At 32.3% G+C, this 25528-nt stretch overlaps 1 protein-coding gene across 3 annotated transcripts in view; it reads left to right on the top strand.

Moving 5' to 3' along the window:
* Positions 1-704: 704 nt before the first annotated feature.
* The window catches only part of LOC143068122 (uncharacterized), a 28762-nt gene continuing 3938 nt past the window's right edge, over positions 705-25528 (top strand). The window contains exons 1-11 of one of the 3 annotated variants that reach the window (XM_076241924.1): positions 705-870; positions 4169-4192; positions 7522-8797; positions 10433-10577; positions 11250-11353; positions 13302-13449; positions 13812-14143; positions 14529-14649; positions 18919-19194; positions 23161-23241; positions 24482-24651. In XM_076241924.1, the coding sequence (XP_076098039.1) occupies positions 7568-8797; positions 10433-10577; positions 11250-11353; positions 13302-13449; positions 13812-14143; positions 14529-14649; positions 18919-19194; positions 23161-23241; positions 24482-24645 (2601 nt within the window). In that variant the 5' untranslated portion in view covers positions 705-870; positions 4169-4192; positions 7522-7567 and the 3' untranslated portion in view covers positions 24646-24651. Of the gene's footprint in view, positions 871-3792; positions 3955-4168; positions 4193-7521; positions 8798-10432; positions 10578-11249; positions 11354-13301; positions 13450-13811; positions 14144-14528; positions 14650-18918; positions 19195-23160; positions 23242-24481; positions 24652-25528 lie in introns of those variants that run through there. The other 2 variants (XM_076241923.1, XM_076241925.1) reach the window with 2 other exon arrangements.

Here is a 25528-nt window from a genome sequence, read left to right as displayed (position 1 = left end):
ACCCCAATTTCACGGTCCACTGAACATGGAAAATGATAGTGCGAGTGGGCCATCCTTGTACGATGGACACATTCTTGTTGTTTATATTTCTGTTTAATTGTTTAATTATATGTTTCTGCCGTGTACCGGCAAGCATTAATTTGTTAAAATTATCATGAGAGTCAAATCAAAAGTTTTATTTATGATGGCCCCGGACGATGAACCAACTAGTTTATAGTCATTGATGGACACTCAGTTTTATCATACATGGGTCCGCGCCCCCCTTTTCGACCCTTATCCTCAACTGGTTTTGAAACCGAATTTCTTGACTAAATCAGAGCATATAATAATGTCTCTGACTAAATTAAAAAAAAATATATCCATCTATTTTTTTAAATGAAATTCTTCGGTCTTGAAATTTGAAATTTCAGATAAATATTAAGTATCCGTTATAATTATTGTAGTTCGGGTTCCAGTGGCGGATCCAGAAATTTTCATAAGTGGGGGCCCACTGACTGACCTAAGAGGGGGCCCACTCCAGTCACGCTTCAGTGATTCCCTATATAAGCAACCAAATTTTTTTCCCAAAAAGGGGGGGGGGCCCGGGCCCCCTGGGCCCCCCCTCTAAATCCGCCTCTGGGTTCATGCGGCATGCCAATATTTCGAGTTGGTTCAAAATTTTAGGGAACGTTGCATTTAGAGGTTCGTTTTGGTTTATGGTAATATCAAAATACGTCAGAAGGACTTCCGATGATTTGGAACGTGACAGCCGAGATCGTGTAAACAAACACTTTGTGGTGCATTCTAAAGACAGCCCTTTTCACACAATGTCATAAAGTCAGCAATGTGTAGTATAGTTGCTTAAATTTCCTATTCTGTAGTGTCACAGCGGTAAATACTTTTTTTATTCACTTGCACTGACCTACTTTTCTTCGACCTTGTACCTCTGTGGATATATTTATCTTACTGATTACAACCCCTACTGACCGATTTTTTTTTTAGTTTGAAGACCGTCTTTGTTAACTAAAATAACAAAATGATATTTTTTCCTACTCTTAGATGACAATTTTTATGCCAGTAATGAATGCCATTTATTTTCAGGTTAGTTATTTCTGAACTAAATTTTCCAAAAAATGCATATGTCAAGAAATTTGCTCTATCTGCATGGAAGACTGGAATGTGCCAATCTTTTATACACAGAAACACTGCTATGTTGCAAGTCTATTCACTTTTCAAAGTATATACATCTAAAATATAGAAATAATGATGGTCTGATATAAATGCCTTCCTTGTTGCCATTATAACATGGTCATCATAGTTGTTTAAATTTCTGGCAGAATATTGAATCTTAAAAGAAAACGTATACAAAATAATGCCAAATGGCATTTCTTGTCAGTAATATTTGCAAATGGTCAAATTTTAATGAATCAGTCATATATTTTACAGTGAGAGGGCTCTATTCCCTATTTAACTTGTTTTCATGACTTGTCATAGAGGTAGAGTTGTTTTAACCTACAATGTATATTGAGCTCGGTACTTTTTCTTTAAAGACCCTGTGAGCTTTTGCCCTTACTTAGGTGTCAATCTTTGTTGTCGTGTTTACATTTAAAGGAAATATCAGTCTTTGAAACTACATGTGTACATGTACTGGACCAAACCTGTCTGCAATGTATCTATAATCATCATTTATAGAAATGCAGTAAGGCCAAAATAAAAAGATTGTATGTTTGCCCAAACGCGACCGACCCAAAATAAACCCGCCGACTCAAATTCTTTTTTTGACGTTTTTTAGAAGAATTTTTTTTTTTTGCTGATTTTTTTCGTGTCTGCTCCGTCATCGTATAAAACTTAAAGTTTGTCGTCTTTGCGTTTGAAAGTAACTATGAATAAGATTAAAAGAAAGCGCATAAGAGATGCAGTTAATCGATATTCGATGTTCTCTGTTTTTATGTTCTGACTTAACGAACGTAAAGAAGTGAAACATGTGAAGTGGCACAGTTTTTTTTACGCTCTAGTTGTCAGGCCATTCATTAGGAGGCGGTACCCGGTACTTTTATCCTCCTATGTTATTGACAAGTACCGCCTAAATGTAGAAATTTTTATATAAGATATTCATGGAATAAATTGAAAAGTACCACCTAGAAACGTGGAAAGTACCAGTCAACATGAAAGATAATGAAACCCCTGAGTTGTCTGTACTACCAAACCCTTACCTATATGCTCAATGTTAATTTCATCGTGTAAACGAATATCTGATAAGAATATTCAGGTAGATTTGTTCAAAACCATGTGCAATCGAATATTTTCAATGTTATTCTGACAGGAAATGGATCCGGAAGTTGCGAATATACAATCTTGCAAGAAGATTTTGTTTTTACTGAATAAAAAGGAATTATTTCTTGATAAATTGTTGTCTTTAACTATAATCTTCCTTTATCATGTGAATTAGATGCCTTTTTTTCAAATAGTTCAAATTTACAAGTCTTAGTTGACAAGATCAGTACGTTGCTGTTTGGGAGAATTTGATAAAACTATAATTGCTCACAGAATCAGAATATAATCTTAACTGAATGTAACTCCTTCTGAATAATTTATTGCAATATAAATATAAATCCCCTTTGACAAGAGAAATCTGGCTTTTGTCAGAAATATTTTTTTCACATGTGCAAAAGTAAACACATGTTATGGTGGGATTTTTATACAAATTTGTGAGGAAGCCTCTGGAACCTGATGACCTAAAAATAAAATAGTCTTCAGAAAACGTTAACTTTATGCAATTATACTTTATCAATAATGATTATTTTCAAAAATTTGAACTTGATTATTTAAAGAAATAAAATTATAACAAATATGTTTTTAGTTTGGAGATTCTACAGAACATGCTTTGATCTATTTATAGCCAAATTAGTTTACCTGTGTGATAATGTTAAGAAATGAATGCTTCTTTTTGTAAATTTATTTGGGTGTAAAAGCATTGACCGAAGTACATTTTGTATGAAGCGCGGAAGCGCTTCATTCTAAAAATGTACGCACGGTCAATGCTTTTACAACCCTATAAAGTTACAAAAAGAAGCATTCAATACTTATAATTACATTTTTTAGCTATGATCATGAAAACACGAATTTTATATATTTTATTATTTAATTCACCTGTGCACTTTATTGTTGGAGCACATGTTATCATGAGTGAAAAGTTGTATTGAGCAATGCAACTGCTTATGGAATAACACGTGATGTGCAGTTAAACAATCAGAATAAAATATTATAATGAAACATAGATCTAATGTAATTATTAAAATATAAATTTTCAAAAAAAAAAAAAGACAAACTATGGATGGTAGATAATAATTCATTTAAAATATTTTTGGACATTTAATCTATTTTAATAGATATAGGGTTTAAAAACTGCAAACAAATTAAATCAATACATAGTCAGCTGATATTTTTTTTTACACAAACATCGTGTTGATGTAACTGTTGAAAATCACTTCATAAATCCACCAGCCCTTTCACACATGTAGCAATTGTCAGGGTTATAAACATCTCAGGATACAAATCATAAAGTAGACTAATTTATGTATAGAGGTTTTAAATTCATGGCTTTTGGTTGACTCTACAAAGGTTTTGACGAAAAAAACAGATGTACTGTTTTAAGATCTTTAAAAATTTTCATGCAAATTCTGAAAGAAAAAAAAAAAGAATTTGCCTACCTACCTACCCACACCCAGTCATCATGGGTCGGGTTTGGGCAAACTGAAATATTTTTAATTGTGGCCTAACCATGCATAAATACATGTAATTAAAATCAGCATCTTTACACATGTACAAGATGAGGCATTTTCATTGCCTTGAAGTGAAATTTTGTACACAGATTTTCATTTTCTGGTATCTTGTAAATTTCTTTGTATTATCATGATAATAGACCAAAAAGAGAAGCTAATAAAAGCGAAAAGAACAGATGTACCAGATCTACAAGTTAGTCACATGACTGAAATTTTATATGACTTCAGCTCCTTATTTTAAAAGTTTTTGCTTTTGAATGAGGATTTTTCTCTTTCTTATTAGCATTTGTAGTGAACACTTTATAACAGTATAAATATGTATGTTATATTGCTGAAACTTTTCCATGCTAACAGTATGTTAATATTTTGAGTCACTAGATTACTTTTTGCTGTTTTTATCATTTTAGAAAAGGCATTAAGTGAAATAATACGTATGTTTTTTTTGCCAATTTTTATTAATATTCTGTAATTTCTGTATTATCATATTTTGCCTTTTCATAGATCTATAGAATTTATTTATATCTCTGATATTATAAATCAATTGCTTCAATTTTTTTTTCTTTATCCAGATGCTGTTCAACAAGATCTAAATGTGTACAACATGTACAAATTTTATCAAAATTCACATAAAGCCCAATTACCATTTACCTGATACTCTACAGCAGTTATAATTATTGGCTAATGTAAATTCACACACTATTGTCATGTTTTAATCTAAAAAAAAACCCCAAAAAAATGCTGTTTCATTGCTTTCAATAATGATTAATCAGATTTTACAGCAACTTTCAATTAATCTTTCATTTTGAATCATGGTCATTAGGGATTGAAGAGAGAAAATGCCCATTTAAATGATATTATAGTATTTACCTTTTTTATGTTATGACTGCACCACTGTTAAATTCATTTAATTGTCAAATTGTCATTTGACCGTGAAGCAAAATGTTTATATTATTTAAGATCTGTTTAGATTGGATCTTTCTATGCTTTGCTTCATTTATGTTGAATTTTTTGTTTGCTAGACATAAAATGTTTTCTATGCTTTTTGCTTACATTTGGAGTTATGCTTATGTATGTACCATTATATTGTGAATTGTCAACTATCGTTTGTATAAATATTTTGTCCCCGTCATGAAATTAAGGAAGCAAGACTTAGGCATTTAGTTTCCGTCGACTTCATTGACAACATATTGGTGGTTGATTAATTAATTTTTATTGGAACCATTAGTGGTACATTGTAGGTACATGTAATTGAAATCAGTATGCTGTTTCATTAGCATTGGCTTGTTTCGATGAAGTTAATTTGGCTTCACCCTCACAGGCACGGTCTATTGATGTTGAAATTTTTGCCTACTTTTATAAAAAAGAAGATGTGGTATGATTGCCAATGAGACAACTCTCCACAAGAGACCAAAATGACTCAGAAATGGTAAGTTGGTCATATTTGTTATGTATGGCATGCAGTTGTATTTGGATTGCATCTCATTACCATGTATATAGTCTTCCCCCAAATTACGGTTCATTGATTTGGAAACTTTTGTATAGTTTACACGATAAAGTTTGTGTTAATACATGTAATAGGTCAGTTTAAGAGGAATACTTGTATTAGCATTAGCACTTCTCATTTCCATGGAGGTTATTTGGCCTGGTTCATTGACTTCAAATGTTTGTAATACAGTTTAATTAGGCTTTAAAGTATTGCTATTTTGATTTTAACATTTGCATTATACTATCAAAATAACATATATTTCTATGTGCCAAAAAGGTAAGACATAAGTCTGTGTCAACAGTTTACAAATCATGTTTATATTGTAAAACCTTTGTTTTTTTGTGTTGTGTGTTTATACATTGTAATGTCAAAAAAAGAATATTTACAGTTCAGTTCAAAAATAAGGAAACATGTATTTGCTATATTAAGAATAGGATTATTACTAATGAAAAACATAAATAACAAAAAGATAGATAGAAAACAATACAAACATGAAGCATTGAAAAACATTGAAAAACAAATGTACCCTATTAACATGATTAAAAATCTGCTTAGCTATTGAATTTACTGTAGGTACTCATCTTATAAGAATTTGTGCTCTCTTAGAACTTTCTTATAATTATATGTTGCCTTTACATAAAATGATTCTCCCTCCCCCTCCCATACCCAAGGAAAATCACAATGAAGAAAAAGCTTTGATTAATGGGGATACATTATTGTCTTTAGAAGGCGAAACTTTCCACAAATTTTGTCCTGTCTATTACATGTAGTTCATTGAAAACTACTAGTACTAATAAATAAGTTTTATTATTTTGAAATCTGCTTTAAATGTTCCACAAAATGATTCATATATATATATGTTGTATGATTTCCAATGAGCCACTTTCTACCAAAACCAAAAGATGTAGAAGTCAATAACTATAGGTCACTGTACATCCCTCAACAATGAGCAAAACTCATACCCATATACAGTGATATATAAAAAGCCATAAAATGAAAAATATAAAACAATATACAATTCTAACAAAAAAACTAGCGACCTGATTTATGTAAGCAAATTAAATGATAAAACAAAAAATGATATACAGCAACAAACGTCAACACTGAGTTAGAGTCTCCTGACTTGAGTCAGATATTGTCACATTCAGAATGTGGAAAGGTTAAACATGTTTGATAGGGCCAAACCCTTCCCCCTAACCTTGAACAGTGGTAAACAGTATGACATAATAAAAAACTATATAAATCAGTTGACAAAGGCTTGGCTATCTACTCATCTGACAGATAGATACAAAGCAGAAAAATAACTAACAAAAACACAGGACAGGAGTTCTGATTGATAAACTATTTTAACATATCCATGACCATGATGACAATGGTTATCAAAATTAGTAGTATAAAAAGAAGAAGATACATATATATATGTCAAATGAACCAAACATATCTTTATTTCATACATGAATTTTGATGTTCTTTGAACTTCTTTAAAATTTCCCTTATACATGTTTGCAGAACCTGAAATCAACCAGTAACAATCTATTGAAGAAGACCATATAATTTTATTTTTATGCCCCACCTACGATAGTAGAGGGGCATTATGTTTTCTGGTCTGTGCATCCGTTCGTTCTTTCGTCCCTCCATCTGTCCCGCTTCAGGTTAAAGTTTTTGGTGAAGGTAGTTTTTGATGAGGTTGAAGTCCAATCAACTTGAAACTTAGTACACATGTGCCACATGATATGATCTTTCTAATTTAAATCCTAAATTAGAGATTTACCCCCAATTTCACGGTCCACTAAACATAGAAAATGATAGTGTGAGTGGGGTATCCGTGTACTATGTACACATTCTTGTTTGTTTATCATTTAAAAAGATGTTTCAATTCCTTTGAAAGTAGCAAGCTTATATGTATCTATTTAGTTTGTCTGGAAATGGTACGCTTTATCAAATAGGGGATGAAATAATCAGGTTACTTTGAGGTGACTTCTTATTTTCCCACAATATATGTATGCTATATATTAACTGGTTTTGTGCAATTTCATTAGCTGTTATTTTTTTGAATTAATGTATGTCAAATAATACCATAATTACAAAGTCGTCAGTGATTTGAAAACATCTACATCATGTTACATATTTAGTACACGTATATGAATTTAAAGTAGCAAAATACAATGTCACAAATCTTTCAGTGTATTTTACATGTACTGATAGTGAACCCAAATGAATACATGTACAATGTAGATAGATATTTAAAGAATTTGATTTATTTTTTTGTTTTAGATGTATAAACGAACAGATGTTAAGATAAATAGGCTCTTCATCAGCTATGGATGAAGAGCTGAATCAAGCTTTTTATGCACCAAAGAAGCTTTTCAAAAAGAGGATAAGAGAGGAATCAGGATCTGAGGATTGGGCACAATATTTTAATAGTGATAGTTTCTTAGATTCACCGTCTTCCATTGACACCAATTTTCATGATTCAAGGTCATTCTCGCCTGTGAATAATGGAGGATTTGTAGAGGACAGTTCAAATAGTTTTACCACAAAATTATTGAATGGTACTACTTATAATGAACCTACTAAATTTTACACAACCCTTAAACAACCAAATGGTCTGACTTTTTCTGATGATAGTAGATCCATTGGTTGGAGTAGTTTTGAAAGTTTACAGGAAAAAAGAACTCCTAAATTAAATCATATTCATCATCAGGTGAATAGAACTTCAGTTGATACATGTACATCTTTCATAAAGTCTGAACCTGATGATTTCTTTGATTATTGTGGACAGAGTAGTGTCCCTTTAAACAGTTGCCACAATAGTTATATTCCAGTAAATGGTTTCAATGATAGAAATATTCCGTTAGATAGCTTCAAGGATTATAGATCCTCTTTTCCCAAAGAGAAAATCACTCAATACGAAAAGAGTAATGAAGAAGCAATAAATTTGACAGTGAATCAGAAACAGAAAACCGAAGAAAAAATATATCCAGGTATCCTAAAGGAAAAATTGTTCAAGGCAGGTTCTCGTTTCATTGAAAAATTTTCACTTCAATCTCTTAAAGAACAACTTAATGAAGAGAATCAAGAACAGAAAAATCTTATTCCAATTAGATGTATACATAGTTCGAAGAATGGTGCAAGGAATATAAACTTATTAGAATTGAAATTGGAGGCAATGGATAACCCTTCAGTTAGTAGACCTGGTTTAGTCAAGGACATATCTCTTCACCATTTATCATCTGGGAACCAGTATGACAATCAAGTTTCATCAACAAATTTTGATTTGGATTCTCAGATGAACTCAACACAACAAGTGGTTGATGATGATTTAGATGAACTGATAGAGTCTGAGATTTTAAAGACATCATTTCCTTTAGAAAATGTTGGTGTTGACAAAGTTTCTTCTAGTGATTCTAAAATGAATCAAGAAAATAGTGATGTAACACCACCGAAGAAGCAAGGTAAAAAGTGGATGAAAGGTGATATGATTTGCCAGGTTTGTGGTGATAAAGCAGCTGGATTTTACTGTGGAGCCTTCGCTTGTGAGGCTTGTAAGGTAAATTTATATTTGTCATTAGATATACAAGTAAAAGGAGATGAGGAGTATATACTAAACAATAATTCTTATATGATTCGCATATCTATAAATACTTGAATTGGATTGGTCAATTAGAATTTTTCTCTAAGTTTACACTTCGATAAACCATGTTTCCGAAACTACTTTTGTAATCTATTCATGCGCGATACACAAGCTTGCAGTGATCCCGGGATTTTCAGCAAATTGAGATTAAAAAACAATTTCATAACAGTTGTGACTATTCTAGTGCATATATAACAAAAAAAGAAATAAATTTATTGCACTAAAGCTTCGAAAATGTACAAAAATTAAATTTAATAAAATTCCGCGAAATTTCGTGAAGGATTTGGCGAATTTATGTCATGGCAAAACACGACGTCATACGAATGGAAATTTTCAAGGTAAAGATTATTTCGTTACGTGTACGCTTCAAATTCGGATAAAATTGAATTAAAATGAAGTTTTTGAGGTAGGTGCTGTTTCATTTAAGATTCCGTTGTATTTATCGGACATTTATGGTTTTTAGAAAGTCAAGATGGCGGCGTACTCATTAGTTACGACTTGCCATTGTGCTTTTGATGGTAAATATATATAGTAGCCATCAACAAAAAAAATGTTTGGCTGAAGAATTATAAGGATTAAACACATTTTTTCTAGAGGTTATTGATGTGTAAACCGGGGCTCTTACTCACAAACTCAACATATAGTCCTTTGGACTTTTATTCAGTTTGTGAGTTAATCGCCCCGGTTTACACATCAATAACCTCTAGAAAAAATGTGTTTAATCCTATAATAATGACAAAAATGAATGAGATGGCACTCCAAAGACACAACCAAAAAGACATTTAGAGGGAAGCATATTGTCTTCAACAATAGACACATGTGTATACAATATTCAAAGCTGAATATTCTCCCAAATCTATTAAAATAAATGTGAATTTAACAGGACCAACCAAAAAAATACAAATTTGATAGGAACAACCAAAGATTAACATGAGTTTTGAGTAGATATACAAGGGACCACTCTGATATCTCAAGTCAGATATATATATATATAGATATCATTTTAAATGTGCATGCACTTGAAACATTACATGTACATGGTTATGGCATACTCTGGATTCATTTATTTTCGTGAGTATGATTTTTCGTGGGTTGAGGAAAAAAACGCATTTTCATGGACATTTGATATGTGGTTTTGCCGATTTTATGTATAAAGTCTATAGAATATTTGTAATTCGTTTAACATTTGAAGTGTTTTGTGGTTCACTTGTTCCCACGAAACCCACGAAAATTTGTATCCAACAAATAATACTGAATCCACAGTACAATGTCTTAGCTACTTAGCCATGGTTTGTAAATCATTATCCAGACAGGAAAAACCAACACTGAAGGGCTGGGCTGTTTAAATAGATTATATAAATATATGAATATATGGTTGATTAACCATGATTGGAAGGCAACTAGCCTCTCTGGCTTTAGGTTTTCTAGCAACTGCAGTCTAGATTAATGTGTAGATGAAATATTTATATACATGTAGAAGATTTATGACTGATAACATATGTCTGAATCAGCTAAAGGATGTGAAAAAAAACATTTATTTTTTTATTTTAGAAATTCTTCATGAGATCTTGCAGGAATGACAAGACAAAATATGTTTGTTTACGTGATAAGAAATGTCAGATGACAGCTGAAAGTCGTGTCCAATGTCAGTACTGTCGTCTACAGAAATGTTTGTCATTAAACATGTATAGTCCAGGTAAATTAAAATTCAAAATGTATATCATTCTTGACATTGTTCATACTCCTGGGTATTTATGGATGTATTCTTACCAAAACTTATTGTTTATTGTTTATAACGTTATTTCCATTTCTGGTTTGATAAAAAAAATTGACAGCTATTTAAAGGCCAAATAGGTAGTAATAGTATATGTTTTACAAATGACAGTTCAGGAATTATCTTACTGACTTAAATTTTCCATGGAATTTACATTGTGAAAACTGATTTAGACGACTCAGTTGAGTTATGAAATTGAATAAATATTTCTGAATTATTTTAAATTCAGAAATTATTGCGGGCATTTATTATTGCGATTTTGTCGTTTTAGACTAAAATGCGATTTTAAATTTTGCGGTATTCAGAAGAATCTAGTTTGATTCAGATAAAAAAAAATCAAAATGTGAGTTAATTAATGCGATGATAACCCTGTCGCATTAGTGCAATAATAAAAACATCGCAATAATTTCTGAATTATGTATTGATAATTTACTTGTTCCTCTTTGATTTCTCATACACCAGACTAAGATAAGGCAGGAGGGAGTGTAGTAATAAGTGAATGTTGTATCTGTTCTGTAAATCCTCAACTTCTCAGAACAGTGTTTTTCATAGAAAATATCAAAACAACTGATGATGTCTTTTGTTTTTTTACAGGAAGTGATGTCAAAAAAGAAAATGTAGGTGATATTCCTTGTCGAGTTTGTGGTGCTCCATCATCAGGATTCCATTTTGGAGCTCTAACCTGTGAGGGTTGTAAGGTAAGGATGAATAAAAAGATGATTTATTTGCCTATACTTTAACCAGTTCCAACATAAAAGGATTTAAAGCTAATATTTATTACTTTGATTTTGAGTGATAATTTTGTTGACATTCCTTTTAAAATCCCTGCCGAAGTTCTGTTGGATAATGTGAATATCAATAGACTGACACCTTAAAGATAGTATTGTTTAATACAGTAAGAAGACATATTATGGTATTAGGCCATTCATTCATTTTTTCATTAAGTCATATTTGTTTTGACTGATTTTCACAAAATTTCAGTGTAAAGGATGATCGAAAAAAGTTGCTGTAAGATTAGGATTTTGATTAATGGTAATGATATTTTGACTATTAAAGTTTACCTCCTTGTTCCCTTTAATATTTATTTTTTTGGTGTCTTATTTGAGAGTCAGTGAATTCTGGTGCCTGGTATAGCCTTGAATTTTAAACTCCAATGATTCTCAATCCACAGTGTACTATTTTTACTTTATTTTGTCATTTGGTAACCAGCAAGCATACACATTTAGTTGCCCCTCTCAGAGAATGTAATGTATCACCCCAATACAGTTGATGCATCTTGCAAAAGAATCTGCTAAGCATCAGCCTTATTAATTTCAATGATTATTTGGTTTCACTTATGTTCTTTCTGTACACAATATACCCTTTTTTATGCCACATTTATGGGCATTATGTTTTCTGGTCTGTGGGTCCATCTGTTCGTTTGTTCATCTTTTCTGCCATCCGTTCGTCCGTCTGTCCCGCTTCAGGTTAAAGTTTTTGGTCAAGGTAGTTTTTGATGAAGTTGAAGTCCAATCAACTTGAAACTTAGTACACATGTTCCTTATGATATGATCTTTCTAATTTTAATGCCAAATTAGAGATTTCCACCCTTTTTCACAGTCCACTGAACATAGAAAATGATAATGAGGATGGGGCATCCGTGTACTTAGGACACATTCTTGTTTTCATACTAATTTGTTTCATGATTCTTGCTTTTTTGATATCATTCATCGGGTTTATAAATATCTAATGTGGATGGTCACTGCTGCAAATTATCTGGCAGGGACCTCAGTGTTCCAAAAATACTGCTTTAATTGAGGGCACTAAGCCAAAGAAAATATGGATTCTTTCCCAATAAGAATACCGATTGCCAAGCAGAAGTTTTATTTCATGCCTCGTTCACACAGGTATTTAATTCGAATTGAATGCGAATCGAATTCGCTAATTGCGTTCACACACTCTTCTTTTTTAATTCGAATTGATTCAAATTAGAAATATGTTTTTGTTAATACGAATTAAAAGTTAACGTCGTTTGGACAGTAAAGCGAATTTGATGCGCATTGTAATTCAAATTAGAATTGACATTACGACGTAAAACATTTCGAATGCGAATTAAACTAATTCAAATTAGTTAATGCGAATCCAATTCGGATTACGTGTGAACTCTGCATTAGAATTTGGAGATAGATGATAAAATAAGCATAATTCTTTCTATAAGATATTTGTATTACCTTTACACATGAAGAACCCATTACAAAGGGTTTGAGAGGAAATAAAAAAAATCTCTCACCTTCCCTAATTTTTCTACAACTAAGATAAAAATCTACTAATCAGTTTTAGTAGGCCTTATGAGAAATGGAAAATTATTTCTTGTGGGATCAGGCCCGTAGCCAGGAATCTCCAAGGAGGGGGGGGGATGGGGTTCGTTGGACTCATGAACTCGACTTTAATAGTCACAATTTGAACAAAACGTTGACTTTACAGTGCTTATTTGATTTCCAGGGGGGGGTTCATCCGAACCCCCCTGGCTACGGGTATGGGGATGGACTTTGAACACAATTCAAGTAGAAATGAATGAAGTTGTTAAAGTATAAAATGCATCAGCTGTAAAGAAAATAATAAAAGTTGTATGTGTAACAATATTCACACTTAATGTATATTTTCTAGGGATTCTTTAGAAGAATGGCAAAGGAGAGAGAGCTTGGTAAATACAGATGTTCTAAAACAGGGTCATGTGAAATTAATACCTCCACCAGAAATCTGTGTAAAAGTTGTAGATATAAAAAATGTGTTGATGCTGGCATGTCAATAGAAGGTAATTAATATTATATTAGATTAATGATGTTAGGTTAGGCAAGGGTTGGGTGCTCACACACATGTTATATGAGAATGCATCCTCAACAAACATGTATAAAGATGTTTGAACCTACAAAATTTTGTTCATATATAATTACATTTTCTTTGTTTGATTATATTTGTACTTTAATTTTATATGAAAAAAATATTATATAAACTAAAATACAGAAAGTATTTTTTGCAATAAACTTATGGCTATGAGAACAGATTTTCAAAATGGAAATATGCCATTTTGATAATGTTCTGTAGCAGAGGGCTCTTTTATTGAATGATTTGGACTGGATATCTGTGACTGAAAGTACTTTTCTTTATTATTGTAAGGAAGTAGAATTGGAAGACAGCCAAATGCAGTCAAATATGCGATCTCATTAGAAGTTAAAACCCAATCAGGGACAAGAACAGAAGGTGATGACAGAGTAGGGTTTTCATTAGAAGACTTGAGTAGTAATTCTACAGTGAAAAATGAAATAGATACTCCTGAATCTGTTCAGATCAAGAGACCACATAATAAAAGTAGTGAGGAAGATGGTTCTTCCCCACAGAAGATAGTGAAGCAGATGTCTGTGTTTAAACCTGCATGTAGAGCAGATTATGAAGAGACAATAAAATGGATAAAAGATTGTGATAAAGATTTGAAAAGTATTCAGATAACTGTAAGTCAATTGTTTAATACAATTGGGGACTTATTGTTATTCCTAAACCAGTTATTCCTTTTAAGATTTTGTTTTGAATATTCCAAGTATACTCGCTGAAGGGCTTGGTGAAACATCATATCATGAAGAAATAGGATGTTGGAAAATGTTTCACTAATGATTATTAGAACATTGGGAAATTTACAGATATATAGCATCTCTATTTTCAATGATCTCCAAAAATAACATTTTTTTTGTGAAGTCTCAATAGCAATATCAGACATGTCAGAAGAAACCAAGAATAATTTGATGTTATAATTGAATTTGATCCAAAGACTAATCTTGCTGACAAAATAACATTTTGATGAAAAGAATTGACATCACTAAATCTCATCTTTTTTTTCAGAAGCAGGATAGTGAGAAGAATATTTTATCTATAACAGATGTGGCAGAGATTTGGGAAGAAATTGTCAAACCATTTTATTACCATTCTTCTGTTATTATCAAATTTGCCAAAAAATGTCAACGTAAGTTTATATTTTGTTTTTTCTGTGCCAAAAAATTCTACTTTCTTATAAAAAAAACCTCAGATTTATACAGAGAAAGTAAGGACTAAATTTTTTCTCTTTTCATGATTATCAGAAAAAAATGTAAATGATAAGAATTTAGTATTGGAAGCCATTGAAGTGGATGTCCAAATGTTTTGCAGTTGATGAATTCTATTCAACAACTTTAATTTCAAACCTTTTCTCTTTAAATTGCTTTATGTTAATATGCTATAAAGCTTTTAAACTAAAAGGTGTAACCCAACATGATTAATAAAAATATTGATTGAATCCAAATAGTAATGAAATAAGGGCCAAAACTTTAGCTTAAAGGGTAAAGAGTACTTTTTGGAAACAACAATCAAACTTAACTTCTTCACAATAATTTCATGCTATGTATTGTTGACCAAATGACACAGAAATCAACAATTTTAGGTCACTGTATGACCTTTTACAATGAGCAAAGCCCATACTGTATAGTCATCTATAAATGTGTGTTTGCTATTTAGAAAGCCATACGATATTCTCAATTTATTGCAGGGCTTTCAATTTTTTTTTTGAGTCGGCCAGACATTTTATGTTTTATCCCAATTTTAATCCATCCCTTAAGACTTAGTGACAAAAGGCAATTGTGGTAATCAGTGGGCCATCACATAACCAATGATGGACAAATTATAAATAAACGATATCAAACTTTACTTTGATATAAATTCAATGTTCTGACGTAAACTGTTGAATTGACCATTCATCATTTGAAGTGTACAACATCAGTGTACAAATTTCTGCCTTATACTCTTTATAATTTATTTGTGCAAAATAACATTGTAACAAATTTAACTTTCATTCTTGAAAAGCATATTTTCCTAATACTGGATGTTGACTTGACAAAGGTAATACATGGACCAGATATGAATAAGTAAAATCCAGGTGCATTTATAAAGTTTAAGTCACTCTCTCCATGTTATTTCTTTCAATGAACGTTATTTATAGAGATCAATCAAAATTTAGCATTTTTGAAGAATCAGGATGCATAATCAAATTTCCCCCTGCGCACATGCACACTAGTTCAAACTACACCCAGTCCCTGATTCAAACAACATGGTTCTGACCTTTTTTTTAAATTTTCATATCATTTTCAAATCATATTTATAAACGTATTTCTGATAATTTTAATCTTTTTGAATAAAGTAATAAAATGTAACCCGCTGAAATGTAAGAAAATAACTTTTAAGGCCAAAAAAAAATATATGTCTGTTTCCTGCTTCCAAGGCAAATAAATCAGGGTCGGTAGGTCGGGATTTTTTTTTTTTTTTTTTTTTTTTTATTTTTTTATTTTTGCACTCCCTGTCAGATTTGCAGTCGGTTACATGTCATGTTTGGTTAGGGTCCTGTATCCCAAAATGATTTAATCCCTTTAAAGAAGCTTTAATTGAATAATCCTCCCAGTGCTGACATTTTTTAAACCTTAATTGTAGCACATTTGTGCTGGGAGCAGCCATTTTGATTGTTTGGGCATAGTAAAATACTGATCTGGATCGGACCGGAAATGAATTTTTCCGGACCGGAAATGATTTTTTTCCGGATTTGAATAAAAAGATCTAGGGTCGGGGGGTTTGAGTCAGGGTCGGTCGGGAAACAGGAAACAGACATATATTTTTTTTTGGCCTAATAGACCAATCGATTTCTGGTTCAAAATAGGTCACTTGGTAAACTTCAGCTGTTCGACCACTAATTAACCTTGATTATAATGAGAAGTATTAAAGTAGGGTTTGTTTTGATAGTACCTATTCATCATGTCACTTTTATGACCGGCAATGTCTGGCTGTAGGCAAAAGGTCGTGTCAAAAAGATCGCAAACTTCCAAATTTTTTGGTGAATTATTTTAAAATGACTGTCTCTTAAGAAAGCCCAGAAAACTAAAAGTAGATCATGGTTTCATGCTTTTCCCAGACGGACAATGTGCAGACATTTTTAAATTGTCCGGAATATATGACCGTTTTGGAAGCCATGATTTATTGCTCTTTTACCTAAGCAATTTTTATACGACCGCAAAAATTTTAATTTTTTGGTCGTATATTGCTATCACGTTGGCGTCGTCGTCGTCGTCGTCGTCGTCGTCGTCCGAATACTTTTAGTTTTCGCACTCTAACTTTAGTAAAAGTGAATAGAAATCAATGAAATTTTAACACAAGGTTTATGACCACAAAAGGAAGGTTGGGATTGATTTTGGGAGTTTTGGTCCCAACATTTTAGGAATTAGGGGCCAAAAAGGGCCCAAATAAGCATTTTCTTGGTTTTCGCACTATAACTTTAGTTTAAGTGAATAGAAATCTATGAAATTTTGACACAAGGTTTATGACCACAAAAGGAAGGTTGGGATTGATTTTGGGAGTTTTGGTTCCAACAGTTTAGGAATTAAGGGCCAAAAAAGGGCCCAAATAAGCATTATTCTTGGTTTTCGCACAATAACTTTAGTATAAGTAAATAGAAATCAATGAAATTTTAACACAAGGTTTATGACCACAAAAGGAAGGTTGGGATTGATTTTGGGAGTTTTGGTCCTAACAGTTTAGAAATAAAGGGCCCAAAGGGTCCAAAATTGAACTTTGTGTGATTTCATCAAAAATTGAATAATTGGGGTTCTTTGATATGCCGAATCTAACTATGTATGTAGATTCTTAATTTTTGGTCCCGTTTTCAAATTGGTCTACATTAAGGTCCAAAGGGTCCAAAATTAAACTTAGTTTGATTTTAACAAAAATTGAATCCTTGGGGTTCTTTGATATGCTGAATTTAAAAATGTACTTAGATTTTTAATTATTGGCCTAGTTTTCAAGTTGGTCCAAATGGGGGTCCAAAATTAAACTTTGTTTGATTTCATCAAAAATTGAATAAATGGGTTCTTTGATATTCCAAATCTAACTGTGTATGTAGATTCTTCATTTTTGGTCCAGTTTTCAAATTGGTCTACTTTAAGGTCCAAAGGGTCCAAAATTAAACTAAGTTTGATTTTAACAAAAATTAAATTCTTGGGCTTATTTGATATGCTTTATCTAAATATGTACTTTGATTTTTGATTATGGGCCCAGTTTCCAAGTTGGTCCAAATCAGGATTCCATATCAAGTATTGTGCAATAGCAAGAAATTTTCAATTGCACAGTATTGCACAATAGCAAGAAATATCTAATTGCACAATATTGTGCAACAGCAATTAATTTTCAATTGGAGTTATCTTTCTTTGTATAGAATAGTAGTTGATAATATATGTTGGAAATTTGCCAAACATGACTATGATGTCATTTTCTATTTTTATTTGCCAATAACTTTATGTAAATAACTTCATTGGAAATTTGCCAATATAAAATGTTGCCGATGAAGCTTTTTTTCCTTATCTTATCTAAAAATGTTTTTAGATAATGTATGTTGGACATTTGCCAGACATGACTATGATGTCATTTTCTATTTTTATTTGCCAATAACTTTATGTAAATAACTTCATTGGAAATTTGCCAATATAAAATGTTGCTGATGAAGTTTTTTTTATTGTTTTTTTTTACAATAAACAATGTATATTCACTTTTACTACCAACCAATCTTTACCATTCAGTGATAACAAGCACTTTATTTTACATTTTAATATTTTATGATGTATTTAAAAGAGTAGTTATTGTTGCAAACTCCATTAGAAATTTGAATTGATATCAGTTTTGGAAAAAGGGAAACAGGGATGTGAAAAAAGGGGGGGTTTAAATTTTTCTCATTTCAGATTTCATAAATAAAAAGAAAATTTCTTCAAACATTTTTTTGAGAGGATTAATATTCAACAGCATAGTGAATTGCTCAAAGGCAAAAAAAAAACTTTTAAGTTCATTAGACCACATTCATTCTGTGTCAGAAACCTATGCTGTGTCAACTATTTAATTTTAGATTTAAAAAGTTTGAAGAAGAAATCTTTAATTGATTTGTAAAATCTTGACATTTGTTTTGTGTAAAAAAAACCATGTAATGTCAAAAATTTGATCACAATCCAAATTCAGAGCTGTATCACGCTTGAATGTTTTGTCCATACTTGCCCCAACTGTTCAGGGTTCGACCTCTGCAGTCGTATAAAGCTGCGCCCTGCGGAGCACCTGGTTTTTTATTAATTACAAAGGTCCTAACTTCACTATTTCCACTAATATGAACTGCTATTTTTTTCATCTAAATGTTGTAGGTGTGTTAGAATGCATTATATGATATTGTACTTTTCAGCATTCCGTAAACTTGCACTGGAAGATCAAGTCCGGATGCTACAGCAGGCCCTTTATCCAATAAGTATATTGAACCACTGTAGATACTACATATTGGAAACAAAACAATATTCCTATTTTGGATGGTCAGTGATAGAGAGGGAACATATTTGGAAATATTTCCCATTTTATCGTATTCTCGGGGAACATTTTGAAAATACCGGTGATAATGTGAAGTTACTTGGTTTAGATGATGATGAATTTACAATTCTTTCAACTCTTGTTTTGCTCAATCCAGGTGAGTTATGAAATAAAAGATTCTTAATTGCACTAATATTTAATGATCATAATTGTTCATGAAAGGAAGCATTAGTTATTTTTCTCTACCACTTTCTGAATGGAGACGTGTACTTTATGTACTTGTTTGTTGTGTGTTTGTCTATCACAAAAAAAAATATAAAAAGCAATAAATGGTCCTGTAATTTTCATATTTCAAATTTAAATAAAAGAAGGCAAGAAAGCCTTAGATAATCCAAACCAATCTTATCTAAATACATATTCTGAGTTTACTCTTTGCACTCAAACAAAGTGTGAACATATGATCTATATTTTTACCAGATTGAATTCCTACCTATCCCTCATTCTACCAAAAAGTTCATCTAGATTAGGCCATGGTTTTTTAATTTGTTGGTTTACGGATTTTCCCCATGAAAAAGTCGGGTCGGTCGGGGAAAAAAAAGAAAAAAAAAATATCTTTCAAGACAGAAAAATATGCAAAATAAATATATATTTCACCTTTCTAACAATATGTTTGTTATGCTATTTTGTCATAATTTCTTAAATTTTAGTTCGATGAAATATTCTTGCTCAGCTGTCATAAAGATTGCATGACATTGCATGTCTAATAATTTCCCGTAAAAAAGGGGGTGTGCACGGACAAAGACGAAATTAAATCGTCATTTCACAAACAAGAAAAACAAATTCGCATAGCTCTTAATCAATTCCAGAAAACTTGGTGAGTAATGATCTTCAAGCACGAAAAGTGATAAAGAAAAAAATGTTAAAAACGTCGTACGAAAATAAGTTTCAACACACGTGTCAAAAACGTAATAAACTTTGTCCACTGGAAAAACGAGAATATCGGGTTAATCAGGTGTCATGCATTCCCGTTTTTATGCAGTTAATCTGCATTATGCGAGCACCCTAGATTTGTGGTCTACCCAAAAAATGCTGAAATACTTGCCATTGTTATTATCTAGCTGGCTACTATGTTATATATAACTAATTGAACACTTTTTTAATACTTTTTATTCTAGAATATAAAAATATTACCATAAAAATGTTAAATGGTCGTCGATTTTCCCAAAAGTTTTGAAGTTGCACATAGGAAGTAGTGCTCATTAGGAATTCTTATGTAGTTTATTATCGCCTGTGCTTTTGGCTAAGATGTCAAAAAACAATTGTACGAAATATTTAATCGCCGAAAATCTTTTAAGACAAGTAGTTAAGATTTCCCAAATGGCAAAAGTCGTAGGAATATTGTTTGTCGTCAATACGTAGTACAACTACGTCAGTAGTCTATTATATAATAAGTTCAACTGTTCATGCTGTTGGCGGCAATTTCAAATTAGAAGACGAAATTCGTATCTTTTCAATTTGGAGGCAGGGGTTCAAATTAGCGGTGGTCCGAGGTCCGCGACCTTCCACTTTCGAATTGGTTACTAGCCACGCCCAACGGGCCTTCCACTCTAAGACAACTATATCACAGTTATAGTAGTCTCAGTTCCACTTGAAAGAAAATAAAAAATAGCTTTGCAAACCTTTTCGCCAAAGTCTCCAAATCAACGATCTCAAAACTTATTTTAATCATTATTATTCATGACAGCGATGTCAATTTTGTTCAATCGCTAGCTATATACAGAAAATCGCCGACAAAAATGTGTTAATACGAGTAAAATCGTCCAATACAATGTGACAGCTGGGAACAGTATATCTAACAATATATATGTTCCTGGTCACAGTTTAAATTTTCTTTATCAGTGATAAATGTTGATAATGCATGTAATATAAAAAAGATGTGGTATGATTGCCAATGAGACAACTATCCACAAAAGACCAAAATGACACAGACATTAACAACTATAGGTCACCGTACGGCCTTCAACAATGAGCGAAGTCCCATACCGTATAGTCAGCTATAATAGGCCCCGATAAGACTATGTAAAACAATTCAAGCGAGAAAACTAAGATGCTTTTAAAGTGTAAACATATTACTGCAATTTTGAAGGGGTATTTTTTTTTCTCAATTTTGAAGGATCAGTTAAAGTAGCTGGAAGATTCTTTATTTTCACAAATAACTACCTGAATGTAGGCAAATCATATGATATATAGGTGGCGTCCTTTGGGCCACTCTACCCCCTCCTGTTTGATAACTTTGAAACGGATGACCTCTCAACCGTATATATTCATGTATGGGACTATATATATAACTAATCAAATGAAATATAAGGGGAGTCCATGGGGTGACCCACCCCCTCCTGTTTGGGAACTTACGAAACGGTCGAGATCCCCACCCCTAAACAATATATATTCATGTATGGGTCAATATAACTAATTAAATGAAATATAGGGGGAGTCCCCCTACCCCCTCCTGTTTGAGAACTTGGAAACCGATGAGATCCCCACCCCTAAACCATATATATTCATGTATGGAACAATATAACAAATCAAATGAAATATAGGGGAAGTCCCTGGGGTCATCCTATCCCTTCCTGTTTGAGAACTTGAAAACCCTCGAGATCCCCACCCCTAAACCATATATATTCATGTATGGAACAATATAACAAATCAAATGAAATATAGGGGAAGTCCCTGGGGTCACCCTACCCCTTCCTGTTTGAGAACTTGAAAACCCTCAAGATCCCCACCCCTAAACCATATATATTCATGTATGGGACAATTCAAATCATTTACATTTACTATGGGCAGGTCAGTCAGACCTCACCTTTGATCCTTGTAGTAGTGAACATTTGTCTGATTTGTGTCGCATAACTATTGTACTATAGAACACATACTCAGTTTTCTTTATAGGGAAACCAGTCCATTTATACTATTACATGTTCGTACTAAGTCAACACGTACTAGTAACAGTCAACTAAAACCAACGTTAACTACCAACTAGAACAACTACAATCATTGCGAACTTTACCACTGCATACTCACAATAAAAAATATACATTTATATATTCATTGCTATTGAAACCTTGATAACATATAAATTATTTGCCTTAATAATTAATTCATTAGATAAACATAAATGTACAATATATGAATGTTTAATGCCACATCAGAGGCGGATTTAGAGGGTTTTTCAGTGCCCCCTCCCTTTCCATTTTTGAGAAAAAAAATTGGTTGATTATATAGGGAATCACTGAAGCATGACTGGAGCAGGTCCCCTATTAGGCAGGCAGTGGGCCCCCACTTATGAAATTTCCTGGATCCGCCACTGCACATAATTACGTTTGCCTGGTTTTTGGTTAACTGCCTTCAGCGCTTACAGCGCTTTGATTTATCCAAATGGACAATATTTTTTTTATTATCTATGAAACAGGAACATTCTAAATGATTTGTTGATATTCAGAACTTTTACTTGGTGCCTTCCACCTGCCCGGACAAGTCTATTTCTATGAGATTATGCATCTTACGGACTGATGACAAATAAGGAAAACGAACTTATTGTGTAATTGGTTTTTAACTGATTTCGTTCCGCAAAATTATTTGCGCAAACGACATTTCAAGGTCAGTTATAATTGATTTGTCTATTTTTAGAAACGTAGACTGGAAGTTTTATTTTTTCACACCAGAAAGTGTTACATGTATCAATTTTGTTAGTGATCAATGCATTTCATTTCATTAAAAAAGAAGATTTTAATTATTTTTCAGGGATAATGTATTTGTTTGGGTCAGCGGTAATAAAAAAGCATGAAAAGTCAATTTTTTTTTTATTCTGGAAATCGGCAAAATCGGGTCGGCGGATCCGTAAACCAACAAATTAAAAAATCCCAGCCTTACGTGTAATAAATGATAATAAAACAAACCAGCTGAGTGGTAAGCCTACACCTGCATTACACAATTCCCTTAAAATTATAACTGAAAAATGATAATTTGCATCCCTTTTTAGATTGTCTTGAACCTAAATTCACTGTAATAAAAAAAATTAGGTTGCATTTATGTCACTATTCAAGTGTAAATGTAATTATTTCAGATGTGCCTGGTCTTATAGACAAAGAGAAAGTTCGACAGCTTCAAGCAGAACTGTTAGACTTTTTAGAATATTATCTATCAAGTTAGTATATACATGTACTTATTTAATATACATACACTCACAGAGTTTGTCTGTTTATTAGTCTGTAACATAGGTTACATAATACTGAGCTATTGTATGAAGAAGTGATTGAAAGGATTTTTATGCTCCATTTATTATGCCCCATTTATGGGCATTACGGTATGTTTTCTGGTCTGTACATCCGTTCGTCCGTCTGTTAGTTCGTTCATCTGTTATTCTGTTCGTCCCGGTTCAGGTTAAAATTTTTAGTCGAGGTAGCTTTTGTTGAAGTTGGAGTCCAATCAACCTGAAACTTAGTAAACATGTTCCCTATCATATGATCTTTCTAATTTTTATGCCAAATTAGACATTTTCTGACATTACTTTGAATTTAAATTATACCAGCTTGGCAGTGAAATGTTCATAAATGTCTTATAACAAGTTGGGATAAACTTATGACATAGTTTTGATATATTCTTTCTTTGATCTAAAGTTAAAAAGCAAAAGGTACACATGGTAAAATAATTATACCCCCGCTTTAAAAAGGAGGAGGGTTTACTGTTTCACCTCTGTCTGTTCATCCGTCAGTCATACCGTCCGTCCGTCCGTCCCATGAATATTTTTCGTTGCATTTTTCTCAGGAACTACAATACAAGGATTTTTGAAATTTGGTTTCAGGGTTTATATAAGTCTGCTATATAGTGTGATGCCTTTTCAGATTCATCACTCAAAATCTTCCTGTTTACCGAATACTTCTATGATTTACACATGATAACCAAGTTGACAATTTTCATCACATTTTTCTCAGGAACTACAATACAAGGATTTCTGAAATTTGATTTCAGGGTTTATATAAGTCTGCTAAACCGTGTGATGCGTTTACAGATTCATCACTCGACAACTTGGTGTTTACCGAACACTTGTATGATTTTACACATGATAACCAAGTTGAAAATTTTCGTCACATTTTTCTCAGGAACTACTTTACAAGGATTTCTGAAATTTGGTTTCAGAATTTATACAAGTCAGCTTTACTGTGTGATGCGTTTCAGATTCATTACTAAACAACTTCCTGTTTACCGAACACTTGAATATTTATAAACTATTAAAATAATCCACTTGGGCTGGGGTATCATCAGTGAGCAGTAGCTCACAGTTTCACTTGTTTTTATTATGGTTGATTGAAAGAACATTTAAAAGTGTTTTGAGTTTTTTGTTTAAATGCATTAGATTCTGGAATATTTATTAATCTTCTTTTCAGTTACCTATCCTGATCAGCCCTCTAGATATGGTTTGGTATTAGTGAGACTTAGTGAATTAAATTTTTATGCTTTCCAACATTTGGAAGGTATCCGAGAGATGTTACGGGTTTATCCTTTCCTTAGTATGCCACAGTTATACAGGGAGATGTTTATCAATGTTTAAATAAAGGTAAGTTTACTTGTTGACTGATCGCGCTTGACTACATCTCATTTTAAATATGCTGCATACATGTATTTACTTTTGAATAGCTTAAGTTTTTATAACGGTGACTGTGATACTTCATCATAAATTATAACATTCATTGGTCAAAGTTTTCATTGTTTTGTCAGCTTATCAGATGCTATAAGCAATAGGCTAGCTATGATATAACTGTTTTGCATTGAGGTGGTGCAAAGCCATCAGCAATTAATCCCAAGCATTGAATAGATCAACTATTTTGGTTTGGTCTGTTTCTGAGGTACTACATGTATAGACAAATGGAACTGTATATTTGGTGTATGGATTGATTGTAAGGTTTATTTGACTTCCTGATATGGTTTACCTGAAATTGACCTCATTTTCAAGTTTCATTGGTCAGTAATCAATATTTTATAGTTTGGTCTGTTTTTGGTGTACTATAAGCAAATTGACCTGTATATTTGGTGTCTGGATTGATTGTAAGGTGTACATGTCTGTTCCGGCATAGTTTACCTGATATTGACCTAATTTTAATGGTTCATTGGTCAATGTTATGGTCTATTTCTCAGGCACTATAAGGTAATTAAGATACTCCAAGATAATATCTAACATGACCAATACTGATCAATGTGAATGCAATGACTTCACCTTCAACCCAAGACAAATGTAAACAATACTTAATCACATTGTTACTTAATTAAGATGTTGATAATACAAGGATAACAGAAACTACCAAGAAAAACACTAGTACATCAGAACACATTAACTACCAGAAAGACAGTACAAAAGAGCACACCAACCACCAACCTCTGTCTTCTCAAAGGAAATATACAGCTATAAACTGCACTTATCAATATCATTGACAAAT

Source organism: Mytilus galloprovincialis, chromosome 3 (genome assembly GCF_965363235.1).
Source record: "Mytilus galloprovincialis chromosome 3, xbMytGall1.hap1.1, whole genome shotgun sequence".
NCBI lineage: Eukaryota > Metazoa > Mollusca > Bivalvia > Mytilida > Mytilidae > Mytilus > Mytilus galloprovincialis.
The sequence above is the reverse complement of the archived record's forward strand: the minus strand, read 5'-3'. Positions and strand labels throughout refer to the sequence as shown.